This window comes from Esox lucius, chromosome 7 (assembly GCF_011004845.1).
Source record: "Esox lucius isolate fEsoLuc1 chromosome 7, fEsoLuc1.pri, whole genome shotgun sequence".
NCBI lineage: Eukaryota > Metazoa > Chordata > Actinopteri > Esociformes > Esocidae > Esox > Esox lucius.
The window spans coordinates 16,473,657-16,493,273 of NC_047575.1; the positions used below are offsets into that span (position 1 = coordinate 16,473,657).

Here is a 19,617-nt window from a genome sequence, read left to right on the forward strand (position 1 = left end):
TTTAAATTAACCTCTTTAATACCCAAATACAATTGATTTATTAATGAATGTGGGATTTACATTTGTCATCAGTTCACATTTCAGATGAACAGACCAGTTCTGCATTTGATCAGATTTCTCATCATTTGTACACATAATCTGAGTCTGGGAATATATCACAGTAATGCAGTTCTCTTTATTCAGATTTTGAGTAATAAAATATACACCCACCTTACAACTTACTCTGAATTTACAATTGCTGGGCAATCATCATTTTGTACGATATATTCAAAGATTATGACCAAGGAGACTGTACATGATACCAAAGGAGTACAATTAACATTTAGAGAAAAAAACAAAAATGAACAATCATAAAAAAAAAATCGGTTGTAACTGTGAACTCAGATTGGATGGAGGGGACTGTTTATATTACGAAGATAAGGGTACATGGTTTGAAGAACTGACATTCTTTCTGATGCCATTACGTGTTGGGGTTATAGTTCAGGACATTTTCTGGTGGGGAGAATGGAGAGACAGACCCCCATGAAAGCAGTGAACAAGGGGTGTTGGACAGTGGTCGAGGAGCAGTCCTATGCATTTGAAGTTGGTATACTTTACTGAACAGCACTTGGCAGAAGATGGCATCATATTTAAAAGGCTGTATTTTCAATGAATTGATGCATATGCCTACTCAGTGTAGACAGCATGATGAGAAAGATGTGCTGGGATATGACATTAGTTTAATCAAGGAAACTGTGGAGAATTCATTGCAATCATTAGCCACAGAGAGGTTATTACAGTGGGCTTTCTCTGGTATTTACTTACAGTTGTTTTTGCACAAAACTGAGCCTATCTGAACAAAACACTCAGTTCCTCAAGCTGAAAACACCCTCATACTGGATCAGACAAGCAGTTTATTTACAAAGTGATATTGAAAACCCATATACAGACATTGATGTTAGAATTATAGTATATAAAAACAAATACTAATTTGGTGTACATGTGAAATTGATATTGGGACAACGTTCAAACAATTGGTCATTATACATTTGTCATGTATACTGTTTATTTTAAAACCTTAAATAATTATGTACAAACACTAAAGAAATGCCATCTGCATCAAAGCTCTACAAAAATAACACCATGTTTGTCCACCATCTTTGCAGTTCTGGTGGATGTCCTCTGGAAAGACAGTTATATATAAAAAGCTAAAAAAAAAAGTAAATGAAGGACAGGGAAGGAAGAATAGGAGCTGAAGTCATCGCAGGGAAGATGAAAGATTCAGAAAGGGTCCCAAAACGCAACTTTTGAAATCCCCTCACTGTATGTTCTCTAAACAGTCACCTCATAATCTTGTTTGTCCTGAAAAGACCAGACAAACACAGTCCTCAAAGTTTCTGACTGACCAACAGCTCTAACTCTGCTAATATCATTACAGTTTCTCTGCCAATTAAGTGAAAAAGTGAATGATGAAAATGTGACTATGGTCAATGGCAAGAAATGAATCATGCAAAGTGTGTAGAAATTAAAGAACAAAAATGAACAGAACGTACTTGAACATTGTTTCTAACTGCTTTTAGAGAAAGTACAAAAATGAGAACATGAATAAGACTTAGGTGAAACAAGATGACGTAGTGTACACTATTAAGCTTCATAATCTACAGTTACCCCAATTCAGTTTTATTAAATGTTTTTCTTCAAATTGAAGTCATTAGCACCTATTTGAGAGAATGAGATCATGGCTGAGTATGGTGCTTGAAATGCCAGGATTGTTGGTTCAATTGCCGGGCCCACCCACATGTAAAAAATGCCTGGGCACAGTAGATTTTGATAAAAGCATCTGTTAAATGGCTTTAGAAAGAGAGAAAGAAGGAAATTAGACATACCAACTAGGATCAATGGCTCAATATATTCAAATCAATAATATAACAATTTGCACTCTATCACAGTGACTGCCTTTAAATAGATGGCCTGATAAATGGGACAAAGCACCAAGTAAAACTACATGAGCATCCCCAAAGTATAGAGAGAAAAAACTGTAGTAGAATTAGGCCAATCCCCCACTTCTGATTAACATAGAGAACAAGAGCCACCAAACGGTATATTAATTTTGACAAAGTGGCCAGTCCTACATTTACAGTCCTCCAATGTCATGGAGGGCTGGTCTGGAGTTCACTACACACTATCAACCCCAAACCAGCCTCAGCACTCAGACCACCTGGGCCAACTAAATGATCACAATGAGAAAATACAAATATATTATCTATTGGAAAGACGACACAAAAAACATCAGTGCTATATTTGGCACTAAACAGAGAGTACACAATTGCAGAACATCAGATTTGCATATTTTTGAGTATGTGTAAATGTACTTAGTTTTATGAACCAGAATCCCTTGTTTCTCTAAGAAAAACACTGACTATGTACAGACTTGGTACTATGAACAGCCTGGCAACCCAGGGAGGAAAGGCTGTGATCATTCTCAGAGAGGTCCAGACAGCTGCGTCTTCTCCTAAATAGCAGGACACCTGCGTTTTTCCTACCCAGAATTGAAAACAAATGCAAAGATTTTAAAAGGAAAACAGAAAACGAGAAATTCCACCATCTAGTTCGGGAATAACCCCTTTGCTCAATATCACCTTGCTACCCCTGTAGAAATAGCAAGGAGATGTGATCACATAAAATCTCTATTTAATTACTGTACTCGTCTCTTACTGGATTGTCCTGTTACATTGTCATGATCATTTAGATGTTCCAGAATGACTTACATACACAATTGATTGCTACAGTGTAGTTACTGTAATTGCTGGGTGTGTTAAGTTTGCCATGATGCTTTGAGGACCACACTATACATTTTGCCAGGATACTGAAGTTAATATCCCCACTATTAATGGTTAACACTCATTGATTATCATTGTTTCCTATTAGAATCCAAATGCCATCAGTGACATGTGTCTATGTTTGACAATGTACTGTAAGCAATGTGGTCCGATAAAGCCTTTCGCATTGAGAAAGAGAAGGCGTGATGACCTAAGGGGGGGTCAGGAAGCTCAGTGCTAGGGGATCCATTAACGCCACAGGGTGCTGGCTGAAGCCTTGACAACAGTTCAGTGCAGCGGACAGCTTGCTGGAAGTGGATGCAGTGACAGGTGACAGTGGTGGAGGTGGAGGTGCGCCTTTTAAGATGGAGAATCGGCATCAGTCGACAGCCTTACCTCGTTGTTTTTCTGCAGGCAGCCGAGGAGGGACAGACAGGGACAGTCATTAGTAATCGCTCACTGTCTGCCGAGGCTGATGGGAGGAAGAGTTGGAGTGGGAGGAGAGTATGGTCCGGTCAAAATGGAGTTCAGAATATTTCAGCACAGAATGAGAGACAGCGTCTGATACACAGCACAGACCGCTGACGGACCCCCCCCCCCCACAGACCAGTCTGAGTCAAGTGCATTCATCACCTCACATGGTTTATCAAACACAGATGCTGTGGTATCAGCAGGATGTGCATCACTGTCTCACTTGGAACAGAGCTGCTGAAAGGTTTCCACACGACAAGACGCTAAACAAGGTGCCTTCTTTATTGCAAAATGTGCCTGCGACATTGCACAACAAGTACAACAGTCACAATAAATAAAACAAATAAGGAAACTGAAGATAAACACACATTTGTACACAAACCGACGCGGACAAGTCATGGACAAAGAATGGGCCCTAGTACAAGAATGTCAAATCTAGGTTTTCTTCCATGACACCATGTGCCCTGGTGAAAAACATGATGAGTACAACATATATAGGGGACTACTATGTTTACAGGCAAATACTTTCATATTACACATTGTCTTCTTGTAGAGGTTTTAATAACCATAATCTATAAATGAATCCATATGTGTCGACATTCCTCAAACTATTTCAACTGGTTATTGGATGAGACTTCTTGAATGCACAACTCAAATCACATGAATGACAAGAATAATGACATAAAGGATGGATGACAGTGTCTTTGAAGTTGACATTGAGTATTTATTTTTCAATTAATATAAATATTAACCTCTGCCCGAGATCTCTAGCTCGAAACCCTATAAAGGTAATCAATCACAAATGTAGAAACCTACAGTAAGACTGCGTGTGAACAGTTCTAATATTTATATACTGTTTTGTCACTAACTGCGTATTGTCCAATTGGATCAGCTGAAATCAAAAAGAGGATTCCTGTGTAAACACAGCATTTGTAAATCTGTCCCCTATTCAGATTAGCTGAAAATTGATGTTATTCTTATGCAACACGCAGGCCAAATACTGTATAGAAAAACCTGAATTGATTGACTGCCTGTGTAAATTTCACCAAATTTGAGTAGAGCCTTAAACAGAGCAGTCTATAGAGTTTTTTCAAGCTAAACTTGAAACAGAATTTGTATGTGCTTGTCTGCATTCAACACAGGACATGAATGGTCTCATGTTGCTCAGTTCATAGGGCATGTGTACAACGCCAGAGTTGTGTGTTTGAATCCCACGAGGGCCCATTGAAACGTATGCCCTCACAACTAAGAACCTCTGGAAAGGAGCTACAAAATGTCAATTCAAAATGGAAATGCTCAGCTCAGAGCTCTGGTGCTTGTGTTGGGAGATGGTGTGAAGAGAGCTGTGTGGCCCTCTGCTGGTGAAAAATGAGATGGCAGGCAGACGGCAAAGCAATGGATCAGGACAGGACAATGGTGTTCTCCGAGTCCACGTCTCTGAGGTTCATGTGCATGACATCTGTACTTACTCCTGTCTCATAGACCGGGTTGTTAAAGGCAGACTCCTCTGTCATGTTGTCATATGGCGGCAAGGACGATGTCAGCATTCTGATGGTCTTCCCCTGAAGCCTGAGAGGGGCAGAGACAGACATTCTCCTGAACACAGTCTCTCAACTGCTCAGAGAACATCAACTGAAATTCCAGTTAGCAGCCGGTGAGTGTTACGTACAGTAATCCATCAGTCCTTACTCACTTTGCAAAGTAGAGGTATATCCCAAGTGTGACAACCAAGACCACGGCAGCAGGAATCAGAACAGCGATGGCCACATTGGTTCCTTCCACACCGTAGTCAGGACCGGCCACTGAATGGGAACAGAAAGTACACGTGGCTAATACTGACCTAAGAAGAAGCGCGGCATAAGTACACGTGGCTAATACTGACCTAAGAACAAGCGCGGCATTAGTACATATATATTCTCTTTGGCATCGACTCGCTACACACAGGACTTATAACCAGCTGACATACTCACCATCCAACTTCCGCTCGTTCATGTAGTGCGAAGAGGGCGCTGAAACGAAAAGGAGTAGAAAAACATCTGAGAGCACGGTACTGGGCTTCAGAGGTTATCAGACGATTAGGAGTGATACACGCAGGGCCATAGCTAATGTGGGGAAATGAGGGCATGTCGTAATGTCAGCGCCGTCTATCAGTAAGGGGGCCCAGACATATGTCTTTTCAGGGGGCCCAGACATATGTCTTTTCAGGGGGCCCAGGCATATGTCTTTTCAGGGGGCCCAGACATATATCTTTTCAGGGGGCCCAGGTATATATATTTTCAGGGGGCCCAGACATATATCTTTTCAGGGGGCCCAGGTATATATATTTTCAGGGTGCCCAGGCATATGTCTTTTCAGAGGGCCCAGGCATATGTCTTTTCAGGGGGCCCAGGCATATGTCTTTTCAGGGGGCCCAGGCATATGTCTTTTCAGGGGGCCCAGGATTCCTGGCCACGGCCCTGGATATGTGTGCAATGAGATCGGGGCAGTGTACCTTTACAATCAGGGGGCAGGCCGCTCCACTGTGACGGGTGTCCAGGGACACAGCGGATGGTGGGCTCCCCCTGCAGCTCATAGCCGGTACGACAGGAAAAGCTCAGGGTCTCCCCTGCCTGGTAGTAGGCTTTCTCCGAGCTCTGCACACTAGTGGACGGGGCACCGGGGTTCCTGCAGGGCTCGTACCTCTCGGCTGACAGGACAAACACACACACACACAGGCGGTCACAATGGGTGTTTCAATGTCTCTTGAAAAGTGGAGTGCTATAATTACACACATCCTATTAAATGCACAGCATCAATGCCCACGCAGCTACCATTTACTCACACAAGGCAGCTGCCAGGCCTTGTTTTCCTGCTATGCCAAAGTAATGATGTTTGAGTCCGACACAGGCAGGTGGCCATCAGAGGACGCCATCACACTGCGAGGACAGTTCCTGACCTGACAACCAGGTTCAGTACCTCAGCCCCTTGTGATGTGATTTACACGGGACCGTTTCCAGACTCCGTAATTACATGCAACAATGAGGAGTCTGTCCTATTGGCACTCTGAACAGCCGGGCCGGGTCTTATTACATGAGCCATATTGATTCTGCACCTGTTCTATCAGTTTGAAGGGGGGGGGACGGGGACGTCCTGTTTAATTTCCCTCCTCAACTTGTTCTGCTGCTAATTGGCCATGCTCGCTGTGCCACATCCAAATCATCTCCCTGTCAATACATCATTCTCCAACAAGGCCACCTTTTATTTGAGGAAGGGCGCAACGCAGGCTGACAGGTCATCAATGCAGTTTCAAGGCGTCGGGAGATTGCGTGAAATAAATCAAGGCGTTCTCCCAGGCCACATCTTTACTGAACATACTGACAACCTGATCTAAAGGAACAGACGGACTGAAAAAACGAATATCGTCGGAGGACAACTGTAACGTCGGAGAAAACAACACGGACAACTCTGTGTCCTCCGATATTGATTCGATGAAATACACGTGTCTGGTATAGTTTCCAGACTTACGGTTACACTTGGGCAGCCTGTCACTCCACTTGGGGTTGGCAGAGTCCCTGTTGTAGCAGGTGAGTAGTGAACTTCCAGACAGTGAGTAGCCTTTATTACACACATACTGCACCGTCGAGCCCACCATGAAGCGTGTTCCCGTGACAACCCTCCGACTGTGCTCCACGTTCCCAGGGTCCGGACATGTCATCACTGACCAAACAGAAACACACAGGCATATGGACAGGCATTACAATACAGTGCAGTACTCATTATTACCACTCATAAGGCGCATGTTCCTTTCCAGCGCCCAGTCTCATGCAACATCCGGAGCCTTCCAGTCACATCATCTATCTAGTTCATTAACAAACAAAAAAACTATCTAGGTCAGAAAAAAGGTTTGGATATTGAAGCCATCTAGGCAAAGTAGCCCACAAAGTTGATTTGATTTTATTAAACCAATGACTATTCATCTGCGTTATTGGGTTGGGCTCTAGACCAATCCTATCAACCAATCAGGGCTATGTATGTAAATGTCTGTTTTTTCTCCCCGGTTAGTATTACATGACTAGATTGAGCATTTCAAGGGCAAAAAAGACTGATTAATAATTTATATAAAACATTTGTTTTCAACACACACACACACACACGCAAATACACACACACACACACACACACTCATTAGACACAGTAATAATTAAAAATATAACGGTTTTTATGTCACACACTGGAAACTGTGCTACAAAACAAGATGGACCCCATAGGTAAAGGAAATCATCAGAAATGCATATAAATGTTTTAACTGAATGATTTCAAAACACAATTTAAATTTATGGTTTCCTTAATTTAATATGATCATGTCAAATCATATTGAAGTCTTGACAAGCTGCCTGCAACATGTTTTCTCACCTGCAGAGGGCAGTTAAACCCTGCTCGTTTTATTTTGCTTAGTGAACCCCCACCACTTCAGTAATATATTACAGACATCAATTATGTTCACACTAGTGGTTGTATTAATACCATTAATTAAATGTTCTTAAAATGTCTGCTTAAACATGGGATTACTATTGCTTTGGTGTAGCAGAATCTATTAAACCAGGTGATCCATACAATTAGTAGCCTGACATTGCATTTTGCTTCGGGTTTGATACAGTTTATCATCTGTAAGAAGTGTTGATATCTAATCTGAAGATCATCCAGTTAATGAGGGAGCTATTTAATGCAGAAATGGGTTCATGTGCATTCAAATCTTTTTTGGCTACATAAACAGAGAGGTCTGCACTGTGTTTTGGCTAATCTGTACTCTATGTGGAACATTGCTAGGTAACTTGAGGCTGTTTTGGGGACAGAAATTACTAACTGGAGCCATGTTGTGTTCCAGCTTCATCTCAGTCAAAGCTGTGACTCCACCAACAGGCCCTGCAAACCGTCCTGACAAGGCAGAATACTCCCACTCTATAGTCACGGTCCCAGCAGGCCATCTTGCAGGGGCTGGAGGGGTAGGTCTGCTGCTGTCCTCCACTGCAACCTGTCAGGGAGGGCTCCCCTTACTGGATGAATCAAGGTCACCACCCACCCTCCTGTAATCCCGTATTCCACTGGGAAAAGGAAGTTCTCGTTCAGCAGCGTGCCGTGGTGTTCTCTGTACTGCAGCTAGCTGGTCCTCCAGTGTAATCATTTGGTTAGCGGAGGGGCTCAGAGCCCTCTGAGGCCAGGTACTCTCCCACAGAGAGAGGAGAGGAACCAGAGGGTCCCTGATTCACTGTTGGCTGGTGTGAGGTTGCCAATGTCTCCACAGTGTAGTAGAATACAATACAACAGGTATAAGTGCTTTGGATTTCCCCACAGCTTCACTGCCCAGGGTGACAGGAGGCCACAGGGTGACAGGAGGCCACAGGGTGACAGGAGGCCACAGGGTGACAGGAGGCCACAGGGTGACAGGAGGCCACAGGGTGACAGGAGGCCACAGGGTGATGGTCTCTGACCAGCTGACACAACTCCCGGGGATAGGGGTTTGATGCAGCCCATCATTAAACATATTCATATGGAGCTTTATTTGCACGCACGCACACACTCACGCACACACACGAACGGACATGTTCCCAAGAACACATCCTTACTCTGGGAAAAACTACTGGTAACATCTATACTCCTACAGGGGAATGAAACAGACCAATCTGACTAATACACAGCCAGCAAACAGCATCTGGACAATCAAATACTGCATTTCAGTGCATTGGCAGTGTGAGACTGATGGGATGAGTTGATTGATTGACTATGGAAGAAGTGGGAGCTGGAGGAAATGTATATCCATCAGCTGAAGGGCAGAGCTGGACTAAGAAGCATCGGTCAAGAAGCATCGGTCGGACACAGACAACACACACACACAAGAGACTTCTGCAACAACTGTGGCTGCATGTACGTTGCATCAACACAGCGTGTTTAACATGAGACCTGTGACACCCCATATGTTGCTTCAACACAGCGTGTTTAACATGACACCACGTACGTTGCTTCAACACAGCGTGTTTAACATGACACCACGTACGTTGCTTCAACACAGCGTGTTTAACACGACACCTGTGACACCACGCATGTTGCTTCAACACAGTGTGTTTAACATGACACCAGTAACTCTCCATATGTTGCTTCAACACAGCGTGTTAACATGACACCACGTACGTTGCTTCAACACAGTGTGTTTAACATGACACCAGTAACACCACGTATGTGGCTTCAACACAGCGTGTTAACATGACACCTGTGACACCATTTTGCTCAGCACACATTACATGGAACATCATTGAAAGCGCCTGTTACCAGCAGGGTATAATTGTGATTTGATGAGTTTTTTTAGGGCCTTACCCAGGCTCTGTTCAACTCAATCGTCTGCGCTGTCTATCCAGATGAGATTAAAATACTAAACACAAAATGAGTTGACGTGCTAGCAAAATCCTGTCTCTGACCTCGTGTTTCTGAACAGGCTGAGAAGCATAGTTAATTCCACTCTGGAGGCTTGTCATTACCCAGCTCACCTTTCTCGCAACTGGGCACGTCTCCACTCCACGTCAGGTCCCACTGGCACATGAGGATCTCCGAGCCCTGCACCTCGTAACCTGGGTAACACTGGTAGGTGACCACTGTGCCGTGGATCAAGTCTGGGTGAGACGTGCTCTTCCAGCCATTGGTGATCTCTGGCAGCTCAGAGCATGTATCGTTCCTGGGAACCTCTGTCAGAGTTGGGGCAGGGTGAAGGGTTTAAAGGTAGAGAGGTCAGAACAGATGTTAGTAAAATGGTAGAACAAACAGGTGATATTGATCCTTTTCTTTCTTTTTTTTAATGGCCCTCCTCTGCAGAGAGGTTATCCATTAATCTTAACAAGAAACCCACTTTAAAATTAAATTAGACCGTTTGATAGCTCTAGTAATAATGGCTTATCAAATCTACAAATAGGTGGATTTATTCACAGCAATTAAAGCCTGTACCGATGTGTGTGGTTGATAAAAAGAGACAACGAGAGCTGAGTCCAGCAGCACAGCAGTGACAATCCCAGGGAATCCTGCTGTGCATTGTGCATGTCAATTAGCCTCTGGCGTGTGAAGAGAATGCCATCAATTTGCAGTGATTGCACACAGCACTGTGTCGGCCAGGGGGGAGGGCACCGGGTGGATTGGCACTGCCCGATCTACCCCTTTCTCCTTTCAGTGGGGCACACATGGCCGGGGGGAGGCGGGGGAGGTGGGGGGATCAGCCCGAGGCAAATACAGCTGATGTGCACAAAGCTCGCCTCATAATTGTGTTGTTTTGTCTGATGCCCCATAATCCTGTGCACCTGTGGCCATCCAGAGGGAGAAGACAGCAGATACTGTAAAGCTTTGCTCTTCATCTTCCACCCTGTCGTCCTCTTTTACACATTATTCATCTCCCTCTCGCTGTTCGCTAGCAACCTCTTGTCGGAGGCTATCTGTTCAGCCAAGCAAAAGATATAAGCATGTTTTGCCTGGAATAGTCAACTAAAAAGAGAACACCGTATTCCGAGTACTGAATGGACAATTTTGCCGCATTCATTTGAGAAGGGTTTTTAGCCATCTTCCAGGAATTCTCCCATCAAATCATTTCTGGGAAAGCGGCGTGCAGACAACTAACCCAGTAACGCCTTACCCACTAGCCCAGTAATGCCTTACCAACTAGCCCAGTCATGCCTTACCAACTAGCCCAGTCATGCCTTACCAACTACCCCAGTAACGCTTTCCCCACTAGCCCAGTAATGCCTCACCAACTAGCCCAGTCATGCCTTACCAACTAGCCCAGTCATGCCTTACCAACTACCCCAGTAACGCTTTCCCCACTAGCCCAGTAATGCCTCACCAACTAGCCCAGTCATGCCTTACCAACTACCCCAGTAACGCTTTCCCCACTAGCCCAGTAATGCCTTACCAACTAGCCCAGTCATGCCTTACCAACTAGCCCAGTCATGCCTTACCAACTACCCCAGTAACGCTTTCCCCACTAGCCCAGTAATGCCTCACCAACTAGCCCAGTCATGCCTTACCAACTACCCCAGTAACGCTTTACCAACTAGCCCAGTAATGCCTCACCAACTAGCCTAGTAAATCCTTACCAACTAGCCTAGTAACGCCTTACCAACTAGCCTAGTAACGCCTTAACAACTAGCCCAGTCATGCCTTACCAACTAGCCCAGTAAAGCCTTACCAACTAGCCCAGTAAAGCCTTACCAACTAGCCCAGTAAAGCTTTACCAACTAGCCCAGTCATGCCTTACCAACTAGCCCAGTAAAGCCTTACCAACTAGCCTAGTAAAGCCTTACCAACTAGCCTAGTAAAGCCTTACCAACTAGCCTAGTAAAGCCTTACCAACTAGCCCAGTAACGCCTTACCAAAAAAGTGGACCACGAAGCCGTTGCCGTAGCCGTAGATGTTGGTGGCAGGATCCGACTGGAACTGGATGGTGACATCAGCCATGGAGGTGTAGAGCTTGAAGCGAGGCCTGGCTCCGCTGTATTGACCCAAGGTGTTAGCGGTGAGGTCGTCGCCGTCGTAGAAGGTCAACATGTCGTTCTTACCCATGTTGAGTCTGCAATGAGAAAGTTGGTCAACACACCTGGCCAATGGGATTTATAACAGGAGTCACAACTGGAGTCACAATGGCAGTTACAACGGGTGTTACAACGGGTGTTACAAAGGGTGTTCCAAAGGGTGTTACAAAGGGTGTTACAACGGGAGTCACAATTGGTGCTACAACGGGAGTCACAACGGGAGTCACAACGGGTGTTACAACAGGAGTCACAACGGGAGTCACAACGAGTGTTACAATGGGAGTCACAATGGGAGTCACAACGGGAGTCACAACGGGTGTTACAACAGGAGTCACAATGGGTGTTATAATGGAAGTCACAATGGGAATTACAATGGGAGTCACAACGGGAGTCACAACGAGTGTTACAATGGGAGTCACAACGGGTGTTATAACAGGAGTCACAACGGGAGTCACAACGGGAGTCACAACGGGTGTTACAACGGGAGTCACAACGGGAGTCACAACGGGTGTTATAATGGAAGTCACAACGGGAGTCACAAAGGGTGTTACAATAGAAGTCACAATGGGAGTTACAACAGGAGTTACAACTTAGAGCTGCATGAAAGGATAACAGATTGACAGGACACAAGTCTCAGAGCTGGAGAATGACTGCCTGAAAGAATTATACTAATTTATTATTTTACTTTCCCATGTTCCTGTCACAGAACTGTAAGGAAGGGTGAGGGATGTCTTGCAGGGAAATGTCAGGGCTTTGCTGGAAATATAAATGATGTTTACGTTGGATGGATCTGATGTGAAATAAATACTAAATAATTCAGCATTAATTTGCCTCTGCTCCATGTCAACTGAGCTTTCGCTCTCCCTCTCTCTCTTTCTCCCATTCTCTCTCTCGCTCTGTCTCTCGTACTTTTTCTCTCTCATGAAAATGTACTGAAAGACATATTTACTGAAGGGAAAGTATAATGAGAACACAATTCTTCATTGCAATCCACTCAGGGGGAACTAGTTTAACCTCATGGGCAAATGAGATTTCTGTATAATGCCCACTAGTTAACTGTTGAATGGTACTAAATTGGAGTCCTAGACAGTAAAAAGAGCTACATGGTTGAAAATAAGATAATACAGTTATTACATACTGCCCATTATCTATACAGTTAATACATGCTGCTATCAGTATAGTTAATACATACAGCCTATTTACATACAGCCTATTACCATACAGTTATTATATACAGCCTACTACCATACAGTTATTACATAGACCCTGTTATCATACAGTTATTACATAATGCCTATTATCATACAGTTATTACATAGTGCCTATTATCTATACAGTTATTACATAGTGCCTATTATCATACAGTTATTACATAGTGTCTATTATCATAGAGTTATTACATACTGCCTATTATCTATACAATTATTACAGACAGCTTATTGTTTATACTAATGTATAGACATAAGTAGTGACTGATAGAAAGAAAAAGACAGATGCTGTAGGAAGTTGGACAGCTTATTGTACAGATACAAAATGTCATTTAATCAGTGTCAAGAATCTGCCCTGCTTTCCATGGTCATTGCTGCAATTTACAGTATCTCCATCATAACACATGCATAAAACCAGGCACAGCTTGACTTTGGGGCACAACTGCCTCTGCCTAACTTCTGAATACATTAACCTTTCCAAACACAGAACTTCAACTCATTGCCCTCTCTCTTTCTGGAGCAAGAGCAAGGCCTGACCTTTATTCAAAGAAGAAAGAGGGGAAAGAATGGAAAAATAAGCAGTGCAAAACTCTAGTCCCCCACAGATGATTTGATCAGATATAACTCTTCTCTTCAGTATGCACCTTGGAGCAGGTGTCAGAATAGCTTTGCAGATGTGTGTGTGCGGGCCCACGGTTGGGCAGTGTTAATATTCAAAGCCTGTACGTAGGAAAGCACTTAGGAACGGGGGGGTTTGGTTCTCTAGACAGCCATCGGTAAGAGCAGTTGTCTTGTATCGATTAATCACCTGTCTCCAGCATCTGCTGCCACATATTCTGGATCCAGATTGCATTTACAAGAGCGAGTACACCTAACTTTTATAGGTATGGACACCCACAGCACTGACTTTTAAATGGTCATTAGCCCCCCTCCCCCCCTTCATGCAGATTAATCCTGCTGCCTGATTGCCCTGCCTGCAAATCACATTTCTAATCCGTCTCTGAGAAGCCACGGGTGGGCGTGGCTCACTTCTGCTCCTCCATTCTGCTGTCTCTCTCTGCCTGTGTGTGTACGCCTCTCTGTGTCTGTCTGTTGCTGTGTTTGTGCGCATATGTGTGCAAGCCTGTCTGTGCCTGCACGTCTGTCAGTGTGTATATATTTCTGTACGTCTGTCTGTGTGGGTCCATGGTTGCATGCTGATGGACTGTGACAGCCTGCTTCAATCCGTTGCTTCAGCTTAAACTTAAGCGGCTCTTGTTAAATGGGGTGATGGCCACAGGGCCTGATGTTAACGAGGAAGTGGGCAGACTCAGGTGGAAAGGCAGTCCATGCCACGGTGTGTCTGCACCACATTGGGCTTAGCTAATTCTCAGTTAGAACTAGAATTCAAATCGGCGATGGCGGAGACGGAGATGAGGGCCGAACGAGGCGAAGCCTGACAAAGTGCTCCCTCTAGCCTGACGGACAGACACCAAATCAAACGAGATCTCACTATTCCCACTAAAACCCTGGGCCACGGCCCTCTAAACAGCACACGTCTGTAGGATGGAGGGGAATGACAGTCTGTGGACTTTACAGTTTTGACATGTGCACTGATCCAAACCCTGAAATAAACACGCACCTTGAAGTAGCCCCTTATGGTGTAACTCGTCGATACACCCTCCACTGAGTTCCCAGGGAACTGAAACATCCCGTTTTCAGCGATAAAGTCATGTTCAGCCTAGCTTCGGTTTTCCCCTCAAGATGGAACTCCGGTCTGGTGTTCATTACCTACTTTTTACGCAGAGTTTCACTATTTACGACCTAATGTTTATGTTTTATACAAATACCAAATAGAAGGATGGAGACACTTCATTTTTGAACATCACTAGGTTATGAGAAATATACCTGCAATCTTCCTGAGCATTATGTTGGTGATTAGGGGCAATCAAAAACAAATAGAAAATAAACGATTGTAAAACTATCTGCAACGTAGTAATCCAATTTGTGCAATGTGAACGTTCGTTTTTTTGGTAGTGGTTTGAAAAAGTCGTTCTCCAAGAAATGATCACTATAAACATGTAGATCCATTGCACAAAGTCTGAGCACTGGAGTGTTTATTTGCATACGCTGAACCACCAACCAAAGCCTTCATATCCGGGTTAACAAAGGGAAGTCCATAAAAAAGTTCCTGGGTTGTTGTTGCATTTTATGTCATATGTTGGGATTGCAATTGTGAACCATTTTCATCAAATAAAACATAGATGGATTGTTTTATTATATGACCTTTGCATTGCAAAAATGTTTTAAATGACCCAATTCTTATTTTTATACAACATCTAAAAATCAATGAACAGGACTGTTCAACCATGACTGCTTTACAGTCATGCTGAACAAGAGAATTAGCTCTCGTTGGTTTCTCTCTGCATCACTCTATGGTTCGACGGCTGACTCAGGGAAGATGAAAGAGGCTGTGTCTTTATGTTGGCAACAGCCAGTGTGCAACTAATGTTAAGAAGTTACAGCTTTTCCCTTGGCTGAGTTGAGTTGAATACCCAATAGTACGCAGTAAACCTTATTATTCACTAATTGAGTTCTCCCAAACATATTTTGCTATTGTATCTAACCGACCACAACTCTATTTCCCTGCTTCCAGCAAAAACTCAAGGAAGTGGTCAGATGAAGCGGCTGCTAAACTGCCAGACCGTTTAGTGTCACAGCCGGATAATGAGCTGAGATTCATTCAATAACAGTGATGAGTTGACAGCAGTGACAGTCCAGTAATTCCCCATAGTGACCAAACATACATATCCTAAAAAGAAACCACATCCAGTCACTCTGCAAAATGTCACAACTGCTGCCTTTATAGAGCAGCACAGGAATTTGGTGGCAAGAAATTCATGTGCGACTTCCAACAAAGCCGTACACCAGGCAAAGCATCAGTACAGGACTGGGATTGAGGACTGATGCTCCATGGACGTGGCAGGCCTTGCAAATGATGTACTACAAAGCTACACCCAGCTGCAAGCCGCCAGTGAACACAAGCCTGGTAAATGTTTTAAATGTCTTCTGTGCTCAAATCGAGGCAAGTAATAAAGGAACGCGATTTAGGGCACCTACTGTTCAAGATAAATATGTGCCTTCGGGCTATATAACTGTGGTGGGTAAAACTTTTAAAAAGGTCAACATTAGCAGCGGCACGAAGCCAGGCAGAATACCAGGGTGGACACTTGGAGCACGGGCAGGACAGCTGGTACGTGTCTTCACTAATAAGTTCAAACTCTCCCTGACCCAGTGTGTAACACCAACACGCTTCAAGCAGATCACCATAGTCCCTGTGCCCAAGAACGCAAAAAGGCAACCTGTCTAAATCACACCGGGGTCCTGGACTTCCTAAAGGACTGCCGCCGTGTGGTGATGGAAGGCAACAGCACACCGGGCACTCTCACCCGCGTGTGCTCCCTTTTCAACCATGGCTGCGTGGCAACACGGATGACGGTGAGAGAGCCAGCGGGGAGGAGGTCTGAGACAAGGCTGGAGAAGAGCGTGTAGAGAGCTTCAAGTTCTTTGGTGTCCACATCACCAGTAAACTAACAGGATCCTCATACACGGACAGGTGTGAAAAAATCATCTCAGTGCCTCTTTTACCTTCGGAGGTTGAAAACATTTGGCATGGTCCCTAAGATCCTTAAAACGCTGAACCATTCAGAGCATCTTGGTGTGCTTGGGGTGGTAACTGCAGCTAGGTACATCACCGGGGCCCAGCTCTCTGTCCCCAACAACCCCAGGTGGTGTCAGAGGAACGCCCTAAACAGAATCAATGTCCCCCTCAACCCAAGCACCATACCAGTGCCTCAAGTCCATGACGGACAGGGCGCGGCATATGCTCCTACCCCAAAACCGTCCGATTGATAAACTATGAATGCCAAATGATTTAAAAATGGCTACCCCAACTAACCCTGTCTGTCACCTTTTCTACTCTTGTTATTGACATGCACACACTGAACTCTACCCAAACACACACATACACGCACACACTTGCCTCTCCATAAAATGGGTATACCAAAAACATATACGCACTTCACATATCATATACAGCTCCGGAAAAAATTAAGAGACCACCGCGCCTTATTCTTTCCTTTCCAAAAAAGTCAAAAAGAAGGTTTTGAGTGAGGAACTCAAAACTTCCCATTTAAACTTTTTTGGAAAGGAAAGAAAAAGGTGCAGTGGTCTCTTCATTTTTTCTGGAGGTGTATAGTACATCGATGCTACTATAGATGCTGCTACTGTATACGTACATAAAACTAATTGACCCTGTACACTGACTCATTACTGGTACTTTGGAAGTTATTGTTTATATATTTTTTATGTATTCCTTTTGTTGATATTCTTTACATATATACACTCACCTAAAGGATTATTAGGAACACCATACTAATACTGTGTTTGACCCCCTCTCGCCTTCAGAACTGCCTTAATTCTACATGGCATTGATTCAACAAGGTGCTGAAAGCATTCTTTAGAAATGTTGGCCCATATTGATAGGATAGCATCTTGCAGTTGATGGAGATTTGTGGGATGCACATCCAGGCCACGAAGCTCCTGTTCCACCACATCCCAAAGATGCTCTATTGGGTTGAGATCTGGTGACTGTGGGGGCCATTTCAGTACAGTGAACTCATTGTCATGTTCAAGAAACCAATTTGAAATGATTTGAGCTTTGTGACTTGGTGCATTATTCTGCTGGAAGTAGCCATCAGAGGATGGGTACATGGTGGTCATAAAGGGATGGATATGGTCAGAAACAATGCTCAGGTAGGCCGTGGCATTTAAACAATGCCCAATTGGCACTAAGGGGCCTAAAGTGTGCCAAGAAAACATCCCCCACACCATTACACCACCACCACCAGCCTGCACAGTGGTAACAAGGCTTGATGGATCCATGTTCTCATTATGTTTATGCCAAATTCTGACTCTACCATTTGAATGTCTCAACAGAAATCGAGACTCATCTGACCAGGCAACATTCTTCCAGTCTTCAACTGCCTCTTTTTCCTATTTGTAGTGGAGATGAGTGGTACCTGGTGGGGTCTTCTGCTGTTGTAGCCCATCCGCCTCAAGGTTGTGTGTGTTGTGGCTTCACAAATGCCTGGCTGCATACCTCGGTTGTAACGAGTGGTTATTTCAGTCAAAGTTGCTCTTCTATCAGCTTGAATCAGTCGGCCCATTCTCCTCTGACCTCTAGCATCAACAAGGCATTTTCGCCAACAGGACTGCCACGTACTGGATGTTTTTCCCTTTTCACACCATTCTTTGTAAACCCTAGAAATGGTTGTGCGTGAAAATCCCAGTAACTGAGCAGATTGTGAAATACTCAGACCGGCCCATCTGGCACCAACAACCATGCCACGCTCAAAGTTGCTTAAATCACCTTTCTTTCCCATTCTGACATTCAGTTTGGAGTTCAGGAGATTGTCTTGACCAGGACCACACCCCTAAATGCATTGAAGCAACTGCCATGTGATTGGTTAATTAATGATTAGATAATTGCATTAATGAGAAATTGAACAGGTTTTCCTAATAATCCTTTAGGTGAGTGTATTTGCAAGACTGTGTTAGCGGAGCCAGCCTGGAAGACCAAATGTATTTTTCTTACTTACTGACTGACTGACTGACTACCCCTTGTTAAATAGCGTAGTGGTTAGAGATGCATACTACGGAACAACAGGTCCTGTGTTAGCCTCCTGTCACTGTCAAAACATATTACGCCTCAGGATGTGTTCAGGACAGATGAGAGCTTTGCTAGCTACAACCTTCAGTAGCTATGTAATAGGAGGCCTAAAATAAAACAGTTCGTGTGGATATTAGGATTTGTTCAGGATAGACAAACACTTTGTTTGCTACATGATTCTCTCATCTTTTCACATTACAAAAAAGTCAGTTATCGTCACCTATATTGATACAGTAGTTATTATATCAATGTCATTCACAAATGGCTAATAAGCTGTTAAAACAGCCTGTGTCAAAAGCCATACAGTTCATAGATGCAATTTGTGGCGGAGGAAAACTTAGAGAAACAATACTCAGTAATGGTTAAAAACACGTCTTTCACGTGGGCGACCCGGGTTAGAAACCCGGGAGGGCAACAACGATCAACACTTTCTACTGCGGGCCAGCTGAACTAGGCTTGCCTGGTTTCTTGTTTTTATATGAGTTGTATTTGTGTGTGGCATTTGTGCATGGCACAAATACAATTCAATTTCACATTGATTTAATCTGATTACAGACGAAAAATGCATGTTTAGAGCTGATAATTGGATGCAGGGTGAGAAAATGAATGCCAGTGATTCATATTGGTATAGTATGATAGACACATATTTGTAGAACCACACTAACCAGAAGACTGAGCCTCAGCTCAACAAACCTGAGAATTACATTTTATTGGAACTCCTGCAGCTCTCAAATTATGTGTTCATCCCACTCGCAGCAGTCAAGCAAAAGCAGTTAACAAACTCTGGTTGCTTCCGCTACTATATCTTGTTTGAAATGTATCAAGACACTCAATTTGTATGCTTAGCAATACGTTTAACAGCGTAATTTTACGAGCCTTAGCCACAAATG

The 19,617-nt window shown here is 43.9% G+C and overlaps 1 protein-coding gene across 8 annotated transcripts in view; it reads right to left on the minus strand.

Moving 5' to 3' along the window:
• Nucleotides 1-155: 155 nt before the first annotated feature.
• The window catches only part of LOC105010768 (seizure protein 6 homolog), a 183,940-nt gene continuing 164,478 nt past the window's right edge, over nucleotides 156-19,617 (minus strand). For 4 of the 8 annotated variants that reach the window (XM_010870345.4, XM_034293390.1, XM_010870352.4 and 1 more), the window contains 7 exons: nucleotides 11,651-11,847; nucleotides 9,788-9,982; nucleotides 6,774-6,965; nucleotides 5,761-5,955; nucleotides 5,240-5,278; nucleotides 4,963-5,071; nucleotides 3,424-4,838 (listed from right to left, as the gene is read on the minus strand). In XM_010870345.4, coding sequence (XP_010868647.2) covers nucleotides 4,670-4,838; nucleotides 4,963-5,071; nucleotides 5,240-5,278; nucleotides 5,761-5,955; nucleotides 6,774-6,965; nucleotides 9,788-9,982; nucleotides 11,651-11,847 — 1,096 coding nt within the window. In that variant the 3' untranslated portion in view covers nucleotides 3,424-4,669. Of the gene's footprint in view, nucleotides 3,271-3,423; nucleotides 4,839-4,962; nucleotides 5,072-5,239; nucleotides 5,279-5,760; nucleotides 5,956-6,773; nucleotides 6,966-9,787; nucleotides 9,983-11,650; nucleotides 11,848-19,617 lie in introns of those variants that run through there. The other 4 variants (XM_010870347.3, XM_010870349.4, XM_010870346.3 and 1 more) reach the window with 4 other exon arrangements.